The 12,459-nt window shown below is 35.1% G+C and overlaps 6 protein-coding genes across 7 annotated transcripts; 5 read left to right on the top strand and 1 right to left on the bottom strand.

The window, feature by feature from the left end:
- Nucleotides 1-51: 51 nt before the first annotated feature.
- On the top strand, nt 52-916 carry LOC108110529. Its single transcript, XM_017219610.2, has 2 exons — nt 52-264; nt 446-916. The coding sequence occupies exons 1-2, from the start codon at nt 108-110 to the stop codon at nt 898-900; spliced, it is 612 nt and encodes a 203-aa protein (XP_017075099.1). The 5' UTR covers nt 52-107; the 3' UTR covers nt 901-916.
- Nucleotides 917-1,932: 1,016 nt separating this feature from the next.
- On the top strand, nt 1,933-4,044 carry LOC108111135 (cyclin-dependent kinase 5 activator 1). The gene is made up of 4 exons (XM_017220502.2): nt 1,933-2,832; nt 3,114-3,251; nt 3,313-3,518; nt 3,720-4,044. Exons 1-4 carry the CDS (start codon nt 1,966-1,968, stop codon nt 3,859-3,861), a joined length of 1,353 nt encoding a protein of 450 aa, XP_017075991.1. The 5' UTR covers nt 1,933-1,965; the 3' UTR covers nt 3,862-4,044.
- A 108-nt stretch (nt 4,045-4,152) lies between these two features.
- Nucleotides 4,153-5,300, bottom strand: LOC108111137 (ubiquitin thioesterase otubain-like). Its single transcript, XM_017220503.2, has 3 exons — nt 5,083-5,300; nt 4,721-5,020; nt 4,153-4,648 (listed from the first exon to the last, which is right to left on the bottom strand). Exons 1-3 carry the CDS (start codon nt 5,155-5,157, stop codon nt 4,235-4,237), a joined length of 789 nt encoding a protein of 262 aa, XP_017075992.1. The 5' UTR covers nt 5,158-5,300; the 3' UTR covers nt 4,153-4,234.
- A 688-nt stretch (nt 5,301-5,988) lies between these two features.
- Nucleotides 5,989-8,527, top strand: LOC108111003 (phenoloxidase-activating factor 2). 2 transcript variants are annotated; one of them, XM_017220313.2, is made up of 4 exons: nt 5,989-6,079; nt 7,094-7,451; nt 7,510-7,765; nt 7,830-8,527. In XM_017220313.2, the coding sequence occupies exons 2-4, from the start codon at nt 7,098-7,100 to the stop codon at nt 8,435-8,437; spliced, it is 1,218 nt and encodes a 405-aa protein (XP_017075802.1). In that variant the 5' UTR covers nt 5,989-6,079; nt 7,094-7,097; the 3' UTR covers nt 8,438-8,527. The 2 variants fall into 2 exon arrangements, with proteins under 2 accessions (XP_017075802.1, XP_017075803.1); XM_017220314.2 differs by having other exon boundaries at nt 6,004-6,079; nt 7,097-7,451.
- Nucleotides 8,528-8,755: 228 nt separating this feature from the next.
- LOC108111004 (outer mitochondrial transmembrane helix translocase) lies at nt 8,756-10,111 on the top strand. Its single transcript, XM_017220315.2, has 2 exons — nt 8,756-9,041; nt 9,107-10,111. Exons 1-2 carry the CDS (start codon nt 8,860-8,862, stop codon nt 10,032-10,034), a joined length of 1,110 nt encoding a protein of 369 aa, XP_017075804.1. The 5' UTR covers nt 8,756-8,859; the 3' UTR covers nt 10,035-10,111.
- A 54-nt stretch (nt 10,112-10,165) lies between these two features.
- Nucleotides 10,166-12,420, top strand: LOC108111002. The gene is made up of 3 exons (XM_017220312.2): nt 10,166-10,450; nt 10,731-10,815; nt 10,875-12,420. The coding sequence occupies exons 2-3, from the start codon at nt 10,804-10,806 to the stop codon at nt 12,312-12,314; spliced, it is 1,452 nt and encodes a 483-aa protein (XP_017075801.2). The 5' UTR covers nt 10,166-10,450; nt 10,731-10,803; the 3' UTR covers nt 12,315-12,420.
- The last annotated feature ends 39 nt before the right edge of the window (nt 12,421-12,459 follow it).

The raw sequence follows: 12,459 nt of genomic DNA on the forward strand, positions 1-12,459 counted from the left end.
AGCTAACAACAGGTATTGACGTTATCTTGACTCAAGAGAATATTACTTTAGTTAAAAACGGTCATACAAAATCTATCAAATCACAAGTTCATTTAGCGTTTGTAAATATGGATAATACGGATTCAATAAAGTTAGAAGAAAATGTAGCTCAGCAGTCCATTGCTTTGAGACGGGAGTTACGAAGAAAGAAAATTTTAGAAGCCTCCAAATCGCGACTTGACAAATTGAATGGTCGAACTTCAGCGCTGCAGAAAGATAGCCTCGGTAACATATGATAATTTATAAACCGATATGTATGTATGTATGTATGTACGCTTTACCTCGTACATAAATAAGGTTTTGTTCTTCATATCTGTACAATTTTTCATCAAGTTTTGTAATAGTTTTTTTTTGTACAATAACACATATATTTTCACTAAAATTATTAATCTTTTCATAATTTCAGATGATGGAGCTACAAATACGCAATATTCCGATCCTGAGGTGGAACCGGATATTCCTCTTAAACGTTCCTTTTTCCCGGAACAACCTGCACCAACGAAAACCAGCACTCCAAATGTATTACTAAAAATCAGAGTACACATAATTTTGGCGGCGTGCGTTGGATTCTTATTAGCTCTATATACTAATAGTAGCGTTTTTATGCCTGTCTTACTTTTTGTGATTGTAGAACTGGCATTCTTGCAATATCATAAACGCGACTATTTACCGCCTAGTGTTGCACCGATGTTACTTTTGTTTATTAATCCCAATATTACCAACAAAATTAATCAGTTTAGCAGTATTTTCTTGATTCTTCAGTCACTTTTGGGCGATCTTGCCATAACCGTGTGTGTAGTTTGCTCTGGAAGTATATTGTTATTAAATTTTAACACCGAAATTGTTACTATAGTTAAATAAAGTGAACTTTGTTGAAGTTGGAGTTTTATTAAGGGTTGTTTATAATTTTAATACAAAATTGGTGGGATTTTTTGATCCTGAAATTTTTGTGTGACTGGTTTCCTACGAAACCTACTAAGCTCTAACCCTTTTCATTTTATATCAGCATAACACTTAAAAACTTAAAAAATCATGTTTTCCTCTTATTAAAGGACTTCAGTAAAGAACCTAAAACAGTGCTTTCCGCACTGGCAGCGTTTTTAAAACGTTTTTAACACTGTTATTTTTATAGAAATACTGTTATTCATCACAAGGAACTTTACTTAGTTATAAAAATTACAATTTTATTGTTTTTAGTAAAAATATTTTTAACTAAAAAAACTTACAAATTTAGATTAAACTATTCTTCAATTTTTTAAAAGATTCATAACCAAAAGTTAAAATGCATTAACAAAAATAACAATTAATTTAATAAAGGATATTTAACGATTTAGAAAAAGGGTTGGGCATTTCCAGCTGGGACTTACAATGTTCAAATAGTTGTTGAAAAAAACTTTTACTGAGCATGCTCAGAAATGGAAAAAAGGAAAAGTGCCCACCCTCGCTTTTGGGCCTGCGCATACTTTGTATCGATTTTAAGACTGTGTACTTATTTCATAAGCTTGTAGCGAAAAGATGTTTTCATAAACAAGTGCAAGCGTTGAAATCTGTGCTGAAAATTATATGATTGGTGGAATCCGACTCCATAGATAAGTACAATTATGCAGCCGTTAAAAATGGCATAACATCGTGCTTCTACACAAGGATAATTTGCGTTCTAAGGAGGTCTTGAACTATTTTTTTCCGCAAGTAATAAAAAAAACTAATAAGGTAAAAACTGTCTCATATAATTTTTAAATCTATGTTCATAAAAATATTTATTTTAAGCAAATGCTATCCTTGATTTGATTTTTTTGCACGCTTATGCTACTATGCAAAACATTCATATAAGGATGGGTACTTTGATTAAAAATCAATATTTTAAAATAACCTTAGCAAGAAGGGCGTTCGAGGGTGTTATTGATTTAAACCTTAATTACAGACATCATGGGTACGGTGCTAAGTTTTAATCCCCGGGATCGGCATCCGATATACTCGTCTCAGCCAAATTTTCAATATAATCACTCGACCGATATACGAAACGAAAACGACAGTACAGGTTCAATTGATTCGCATCTGAATAACTTTTCGTACGAGCAATTAAATAATGCAAAGAACAGGGAAAATAAAAAGTCGGCCTGCCACCAAATGTCCAAGAATGTCATTGGGCAATCGGGTAATTGTGGAGGAGTGCACATAAATCTACAGACACAGACTCAGCTAAGTTCGCACAATTTAAATAATTTGACAAATGCCTCGAAGGACACGATTACCAATGTTTTGGACACCCATAACGAGAACTTGGTCCTCAAGGCGGAGAAGAGCTCATTCGAGAAAAATCTGAAGAAACACTCTATCTTCATTAATGCCCTCTCGTGGAAGAAGCTATCCACATCGCATAACAAGAAAAAGATCGAGAATAAGAACAAGTGTGCGAATCTGCCTACGGCCTGTTTCAAGGCCCAACTGTTGGAGTCGTCCTCATTTGCCTCTTCGTCGGATAAGAATCGAAACATCCAGCTACACTGCAACCGTATTGAGGAACATAACCAGCAGCACTGCAACCAGCATCAGCACCAGCACCAGAATCAAACCCAGGATCTCCGCGAGGAGGTCATCACTGGGCCACCCAGCAAATCGCAAAACCCTTCCAAGGCGAAAGACCCCGTCAAGGTCAACAACAAGAACTCGATATCGAACCACAACAAGCTGATCCAGAAACAGCCCTTGACACTCAGCCTGCCCCAGCAAGTCCAGGCGTCGTCCATTCAAATCAAAAATACCAATCAAATTCCTCGCAAAACCGTTATTCAGGTAAGTAATCTTGCACGTTTAATTGAAGTTTTTTAATTAAATTAATTTAGTAGTCCTCCTATTAGTATAATGTTTTCGTATATTTTATTTTGTTTTTTCAAACAAAAACCTAAAAAGAAATTATTCATCCTAGAACCCAATTTGTTTTCTTGTATTTAAGTCTTTGCAGGTTAAGGTATTTTTTTAAATAATTATTTATTCTTAAATACTATGTTTTTTTTTTAAAAAAAAAGATTAAATTTTATTTAGGTTTCATTTAAATATATTCAAATATTTTTTAGGCATCCACTTCTGAATTGCTTAAATGCTTGGGGATGTTTTTGCACTGTCGTTGTCAAAGGCTAAACAACTTCGATGCTGGAGATGCTGTCATGTGGCTCAGAGCAGTGGATCGCAGCCTTTTGCTCCAAGGATGGCAGGTAAATTCCGTTAGGTTTTGCTTAAGATATATAATTACTTAAATTGTATGCTTCTTATCAGGATGTAGCCTTTATAAACCCAGCAAATGTGGTATTTGTCTACATGCTAGTTCGCGAACTGGTTAGCGGAGAAGAAAGCAAGGAATCGGATCTTCAGGCTTCTGTACTCACCTGTTTGTATTTGTCCTACTCGTACATGGGCAATGAAATTAGTTATCCTCTAAAACCGTTTTTGGTTGAAGACTCAAAGGAAAAGTTTTGGGACAGGTAAATTTAAGAGTTGGTTTCTTTAATAATGATTTAGAATGACTTCCATTAATACAAAAAAAAAATGTATGAAATATATTATTACCAACTAATAATTTTTCGTTTAGATTCCATATATAAAGCTTGCCAGTTTTTGACAGGCAGACCCCAATTTCTTCCAATAATAATAAAATCGCGCGTTATTTATTATTATCATTGCAGATGTCTCGTTATTGTGAACAAGCTAAGTGATAAAATGCTTAAAATCAATGCTGAGCCTGGATTTTTTACGGAAGTCTTTACTGAGCTGAAATCTTGTGGTCAATATCATCCTACAATTAAATCGTACTGTGGAGGCGCCTGACGGACGGATGACCGGGAGATTATTGTCAACCTCTCATTGTCTGCGCATCGCCAGAAATTTCCCGAAGAAATGATGGCGAAATACCGTTAATAAAACTTAATATTTTATAAAACATTAGACAATTTCATTATGTCACTATCACAATCGTTCAAATCAAATAATAAAGATTAGTGTTTAAATAAATTAACATCTACGATATGTGTAAAAAGTGTGTTTCCATTTTGTAGGGATAATTTTCAAATATGCCAAAGATCCAATAAAGGTGGCGTAGTGAGACTTCAAAGCATTACATTTTATATGCAAATAAATGGTAATTTATTTTACATCTTATATACATAAGTCGTTCCATAAACTAGAAACTATTGAGAGCGATTTAATTTGGATAAAGAATATCATAGTGGCCTGGTCTATATATCAGGTAAATTCTGGGCTCAGTTCCCTCTGGGAAATCGTGGGCCTTAACAGTACCACCTTCGCCTCGATCCAAGTATTCAACACGGACTCCTGCACCGAGGGCGGTACATAGCGCGATTATGTGAATGTGGTCCGACTCTTTATACATCGGTTCCACTTCAAGATGTCGAAAGGTTTCTATTGTAAGATCTCCATCTATGAAATTCTGGTAAAAATCGGCCTCTTCCTGCAGTTTTCCCGAGGTAATCAAACGTAAGTAAACTACCACGTAGTCGGAATATCCCTGCTCATTGAAAATTTTGTGCAATTCGCTCTGGACTTTGTTATGTCCGCCTGGGTTATCGGGACTAACGCGCTTGATGACTTCCATAAACTAGGCATACAAAAAGTGGCATAAAAATGTAGACTTGTTTGCTTGGATGTACATATGTCTGTATATACTCACAGTTTCGTGAAAGTCTTCTAATGTAAAACTGGGAAATCCGAGCTGAACAAGCTTTTCCTTGGACTCTTCGGCCAGTTTTCGGAACTCCTGATAGGCACTGTTATTTGAGATCAAGTACTCTAAGTACGAATAAGCGAAAGCTCTGAAGAAACAATTGCCGTCGGGGCGGGTGCGTCGAATGAACTTGTACTTTTTAGACAGATCCTGTATTTTGGCTGTGAAGATTTCGTCACCATTGTATTCCGCCCACAAGCAGGTCAGCGGCAATTGCTCGCTAACCAATGGGGTAGTATCACTGATCTAAAAGTTATTTGATTCTTGCATTATTTCTTATTAAGATCAACTTATTTCTGCACATTCACCTCCTTCTCAATTTCCCGTTGCTGTTGAATAATTAACTCGTCACGATTGCCGTCATTCTGCTTGAAAGATTCCATGTTTTTGTAAATACTGAATAATTGGGATCGGCGCTTCGTTTGGATTTAAAAATTTGTGTTCATTTGATGAATAAAATGAGAACTCCTGTTCACCATATGTATTAGTAAACGCATCGAATATTACACACACATATTTAGAAGTTAAACCCACAGACGCAATGATGCTTTCGATTTTATCACAGTGTTATCGAAATGGAGTCTAATTTATATTTATCTCCTTTGTATAATTTTGGATGTTAAATAACAAGATATAAAAGTATTCACAAAAATTATTATAAAATATAAAATGCATTATTCTATATTTTTTATTTTAATAAAGTCCTTGGGGGAAAAAACTTTTTTTATTTATAAGCATAGCGGCAGTATCGATTATATTGGTTTGATATTATTGATATCGATATTAGCCTTTGTTCACCAACCATTTAAATCTTTTATGCAATAACGATACATCCTAATATGGCGGTAAATATTTGATTTTTCTATGTTCTTTTAACATATTAAGCGAAATGCAGATATTCAATTAATGGAACATATTTAAAAATGGCTTTACTTAAAACATTGAAAGCATTACAGACTTTAAATAAATACTTAATTATACTTAAATTTATTTAATTATATAAATTTATTTTATTCATCAAAATGTATTTTTTAATTCAAAACATATTAAATGATTTTCAAAATATATTAAAAAAAATGTAACTTTTGTAGATTGTAATTGCAAAAATTTGTTTTTCACTGTGTAAAACGTAAGCTGGGAACTTCATTTTGAACCAGCTTTAAAGCTTCTCGCCGTTCGTCAGAAGTAAAGATCGGCAGCAGATCGAAACCTAAGATTAAATCAGAAATCAATTCAGTTGACTGTTTTGTTCGTTGCTTGCCGAACGTTCCGCTAGCTGTCACGTAAATAAGTTTAAATAATAGAGTATGTATTATATTAATTATTATAAATTCATTTAAAATTGAAAGTTATGGAACTATTTTTGTAAAGGGTTTTTATATATGTTCAGCAAAATCCATAATAATACATGCAAATGTATATATATAGATTCTTATGTATACTTATGTGTAATTAATCTTTCTGATGTTAAAGTTCAATGAATAAAGTGTAAAAAACATCTCTGCGCTACTGATTGTATTTTTGTATGTATGTACATTGAACAAACAAACTCGTCCATATGTAAATGAAAAGAATAGTTTAATGCACATGTTTACTTGAAACGAAAACCAGTTATTTCTCTATTTTGTTGCAAAAAAGTATTGTTAATTTTAAAAGTAGTCTTTATGGTGCACATTTCGTGTGTAAATAAAAAGTATTGATTATATACACTAGTGGAAAAAAATTGCTTTTTAATTGTTGTTAATATGTATACGTATTTAATGTGAACGAAAAGCTACATATTTTTATACTTTAAGTCATAAGATTTTATTACGAAAACTTTTTTAACAATTGACTGCTTTTATTGAGACCAAAAAATGACCCACCGCAATACAAGCAAATCTGTAAGCATTCAATTCTATGGATTTCTTATCGCCCGGGCTTTATTTTTGAACTTAAAAGAAAAAATACATGATAGCGAGAATATATGAAAGTACATACATATATATGTATGCATGAGTATGTGCTCAAAATTGTTTAATATTTAAATTCAAAATAAAAGCAAGGACAAGTTGATAACATAAGATATGTAATACTTTCAGACATGTATTCATTACATTCATAATACATTCAGAAATTGATTAAGAGAAAGCAAGAAAGGAAGCTTAAAACTATAAAAGTATCCGTATTGGTCGGTTTTTCCAACAAAATGTGTCATTAGGGGATTTACATTTACTGCGTTGAGTGCGATATTCCAGCAATAACAATTATCATTCATATAAGCTTTTGCTGCCGAAATGTTTACCTTGCCTTAAATGAGCTTATTTGACCTTATTTTAGTAGTATGATATTGTTGAATTCCCTTGTAATATGCTTCTGCATAATTGCTTGTGGAGCGCAAGACTCTTCGTTGGACAACTTAATTGCGGACATCTTTAAAACCGAGGAAACCCCTAGCTCCACCACAAGAGCCACTCCTGTTGTCAATCCAAAAGATTCGTCAAGTAGCACAGGATCGGGAACAGGATCAGGATCAGCCCAATATCAGTCATGTGGCATTCAAAAAGAGTGTGTTCCCCGTTGGCTGTGTGCTAATGACACGATTAACACCAGTGGCGATGGAATAATTGATATTCGAATCGATACAGGTTCAGAATGCAAAAATTATTTGGACCTGTGCTGTGATCTTCCCAACAAGGTATTCTTTATATAAAAATGTTTTTTTTAACTGAAACATAACCACTTTGATATTGAAGAGAGTTGACCCTATAATCACAATTGAGCCTGAACATCCCGATGGCTGCGGATATCAGAATCCGAACGGTGTTGGCTTTAAAATTACCGGAGCTGTAAACCAGGAGGCTGAATTTGGCGAATTCCCTTGGATGCTAGCAATTCTTCGAGAAGAAGGATCACTCAACTTGTACGAATGCGGAGGAGCTTTAATAGCTCCAAATGTTGTTTTAACTGCAGCTCATTGTGTTCACAACAAACAACCGAGTTCCATCGTTGGTAAGTATAATGCCGTTATTGAGTTTAAGATAAGGTACCAAATCTTAAACTACTGTTTTTTCAGTTAGAGCTGGGGAATGGGATACGCAAACAAAGAACGAAATTCTACCACATGAGGACCGCTATGTAAAGGAAATTGTATATCATGAGCAGTTCAACAAGGGAGCCCTTTATAACGATGTTGCTGTTATGTTATTGGAAAGCCCATTTACCCCCGAACAGAATATTCAACCTGTTTGCTTACCCAACATTGGGGATAACTTTGACTTCGAACGTTGTTATGCTACCGGCTGGGGCAAAAATAAGTTTGGCAAGGATGGAGAATACCAAGTTATCCTGAAAAAGGTTGACATGCCCGTAGTGCCAGAACAACAATGTCAAACAAATCTTCGTGAAACTCGTCTCGGAAGGCACTTTATTTTGCATGATAGCTTTATTTGTGCTGGCGGAGAAAAGGATAAGGATACCTGCAAGGGTGATGGCGGTTCCCCATTAGTATGCCCCATAAAAGGACAGAAGGGTAGATTTATGTCCGCCGGCATAGTCGCCTGGGGGATCGGCTGTGGAGAGGTTAACATTCCCGGAGTTTATGCCAGCGTAGCCAAACTTCGTCCGTGGATCGATGCAAAATTGAAAATATGGAATATTGACCCCAAATATTATACACCCTAAAAACAAGATGTAATACTCAAAAATTAAAAATTTAAAGTAGAAGAAAAACTACTTAAAAATACTTAACGATATACAAACAATAAAAATAAAAGTTTATCCATTTTTCGAAAAAAAAAAATCAATTTTATTCAATATATTAATTTGAAATATATTTAAACGTTAATACAATTTATTGATATTTTTAGTATCAGTGAGACAACAAGATCATTGTTTTAAATATTTGAGTAGGGGAAATGAAAATGAATCTTCGGTCACGCCACAGTTGAAGACCCCCTTTATTTTTCCAAAACATTTAGTAGACTTACTATGTGATTATCACTTTACCAGCTTTCGGTCACACTGACGTCTATGAGCGTGGAAAAGAATAAGAGAAATACGATTTGTCAAAACGTTTTCACTTTGAATAGAATACCTGCTTAGACATGGATAATTTCGGCCTGGGAGGAGTAGATCTCAGCAAAGGACAAATGTTTCAAGTACTGATTCGTTTGTCTGTGGCTTCGCTGATAACTTATTATTCGGTGAAATGGATGATGAACCAGATGGATCCGACTAGTAAAAACAAGAAAAAAGCCAAAGTCCTCGCCGAAGAGCAATTAAAGAGGTTCTTAAAAGTTTAGATCATTAATTGTGTTATAATTGACACTAACCCGCTTCATTTTCTTGCAGACTTGCCGAAAAAGATGGATTTAAACTGAATGCGCAGGAATTTAACGACTATGAACTAATGATTGCGTCACATCTTGTTGTTCCGGCCGACATAACAGTCAGTTGGTCTGATATCGCTGGACTGGACACCGTCATAAAAGAACTACGTGAATCTGTGGTTCTGCCGGTTCAGCACAAAGACCTCTTCAAGCGTTCGAAACTTTGGCAGGCGCCCAAAGGCGTCCTTCTCCATGGACCACCGGGTTGCGGCAAAACGCTGATAGCGAAGGCAACGGCAAAAGAGGCGGGTATGCGCTTTATCAACCTGGACGTTGCAATTCTTACTGATAAGTGGTACGGGGAATCCCAGAAATTGACTTCCGCCGTTTTTTCGCTAGCAGCGAAAATTGAGCCATGCATTATATTTATTGACGAAATCGATTCCTTCTTGCGATCTCGCAACTTGAATGACCACGAGGCCACCGCTATGATGAAGACTCAGTTTATGATGTTGTGGGATGGCCTAAGCACAAACACCAACTCGACGGTGATTGTTATGGGCGCCACTAACAGACCTCAGGATCTTGATAAGGCCATTCTGCGACGTATGCCAGCTCAGTTCCACATTGGCCTCCCTACCGAGTCACAGCGAAATGAGATCCTGAAATTGATATTACAAACGGAGGAAATTAGCCGAGACGTTGACCTAAATCGCTTATCCAAACTCACAAATGGATTCTCGGGATCAGACCTTCGTGAAATGTGCCGAAATGCATCAGTCTACAGGATGAGACAGCTTATCACATCTAGTGATCCATCCGGTGCAGCCTTGGATCGAAATAATGTTAGCATCACTATGGATGACTTGCTAAGCTCGCACTTGAAAATTAAAGAGTCTAAAATGCACACGGGAAGCTTATTTTTAGAGAATAGAATCGAGCTAGACTAAGTTCTTTATTGTTGATTTCTTGTGTCAATATAATATATCAAAAAGTAAAGGTAAAAATAAAGTTAAGTAAAAGTAAAGTTCTAAAAATGCGTATTTACATATGTTTGTTTTTGTATTATTGGAAAACTAACGATACGTTCGGTCTCTTACTTAACCCGATTCTGTTATCAAAAAATGGGTATCCGGAAAATGCAATTTATGTACTCTTGAAAACTGCAGCGGATACTGCAGGAAATTACACAATCCATAACATTTCCTTAGTTCGAGCTCAATGGACTTTAATTACTACATATATGAGCTATTTTGAAATATTCACCTAGAGAAATTTCAAACATTTATAAAAGGATTGCACTTGTACACTCCTACAAATGCAAAAACTTAAGTCACGCGAACGCGGTCTTTCAATCGTAACCAATGTAAGTACACTTGTGCACTTTTATTCAACTTTAAACGGGTATGTGAAGTCTGTTAAGATTTTTAAATTATAATAGTGTATTAGTGGTAAATAATGAAGAATATTTTGTAAGTTGAGTATATAACCACAAATATATACAAAAATATATTTTAAAATATTATTATGATTATTTAAAAATTAATCTTTAAAAAGAAGTAGTGTATATAATATTCAGTGCAAGAAACGAAGTTCGTACATTTTTAATTGTGTTTCATGTGCATATAAATACTTTCTTTGATCAGCGAAAAAATCATTTCTGTTGAAGGCGTTGAATAAACCACATCTTATCTAATCGAGACTAAGTTACATTTAAGAATGAACCCTTTGGTAAGTTGTCCTCCAAACTTTTTTTTACATTTAATTGCTACATTTGATTTCTATTTTAGACAACATTATTTCCTGGATACTTATTATTACCACTAATCATTTTCGAAAGTGCAGCGCATAGTAATTCTTATGCTGTGAATAAGAGTAGTAATGCTGAAAGTCATGAATGGAGCTATCCTGATTTATCTGTTCACAATACCGGAAGAAGACCAGAAAAAATGTCTCTACAACATTATAATAGAGAGACCGATCGAAATGTAACTTTAAAACGCGGTGTGAAAAACTATCAAAAACCAAAAAAATTAACCACGCATAAAAATAAATATAAACCGTCAAATGCGCGAAGAAAAAATGTTAGTCCGCATTATACTGACGATAACTCTGAGAGTAAGCATTATCATACATTCGAAGAAATCCATGAGCACATAGATGAAGAAGATGGACAGTACCAAGCATCTGAGCAAATTGGAACACAATCCATATTGCACGAAAATGTAGAACATTCAAATAAAAAGGATGGAAAGCGTATGAAAGTTAAGATTAAGCATCACCATCACCACCATCATCACAACCATATAAAGGAACTAATAAAAACCGTTCCACAACCCTATCCTGTTGAAAAAGTTGTGCATGTGCCCATCGAGAAAATTGTGGAGAAAATCGTGCATGTTCCCAAGCTTGTAAATGTTACCGTTGAGAAAATTATACATGTCCCTATTGAAAAAATAGTAGAGAAAGTTATTCACATTCCAAAGCCAGTCCAAGTTCCTTATGTAGTCGAGAAAATCGTTGAAAAAATAGTTAATGTTCCGAAACCATATCCTGTATTAAGAACAGTACCGTATCCTGTGGAAGTCAAAGTCGAGAAGAAAGTTCCAGTACCATATAAAGTTGAGGTAGAACGGAAGGTTCCAGTTTACATTCGATCCAGGGAGCCATATAAATTCGAGCCATCGCCTTTTGAAAGCTATCCCCATGCTGAAGAATTAAAATATAATATGGAACTGGATCATCCGCCGCCTAGAGAACATCATGAGCCTTCCACTCTGCCGTCATCAAACTACTATAATAGAATATACAAATCAAGGGAACTGGACCATCCTCCTAGGATTGAGAACTTTCAAAATATAATACCGTCACAACAAAACCCAGAATATGTGACCAAAAGTATGATCGAACCACAATATAAGCATGAATATATACCAAAAAGTAGTATTGAACCAACTGCTCCTGGACGAGATCCGGTTTCTTTAAAACTTGTGAGCCCAACTCCGCATTTCAATATCACGGGAAAGGACTTGGAGGTCGCCAACTCAGCTCCAGAATTTATTAATAGCTCAAGTGTGGACTTAAGTACGCAGGAATCGGCTAATGCTTTTCGAGGAATCCCTTTCGCCCTACCTTTTCAATTTGTTCAACTGCAACCAATGGCCTTTCAAAATCCCATTAATGTAGATGTACCAGTTCCATCCACAGCAGGAGAGGGAGCTCAAAAGTAAAAAGAGAATCTATGTTTTAAATAAGCCAAATTGCCCAAAAAATGTATTAAACTTTGTTTTTTTGTTTTATGCAGAAATAATTCAATTGAATAAAAGGAATAGCAATAGAATACTTTTCAAAACTTTTTGAATACTTACAGATAAC

Source organism: Drosophila eugracilis, unplaced genomic scaffold (genome assembly GCF_018153835.1).
Source record: "Drosophila eugracilis isolate 14026-0451.02 unplaced genomic scaffold, ASM1815383v1 contig_445, whole genome shotgun sequence".
Classification (NCBI taxonomy): Eukaryota; Metazoa; Arthropoda; class Insecta; order Diptera; family Drosophilidae; genus Drosophila; species Drosophila eugracilis.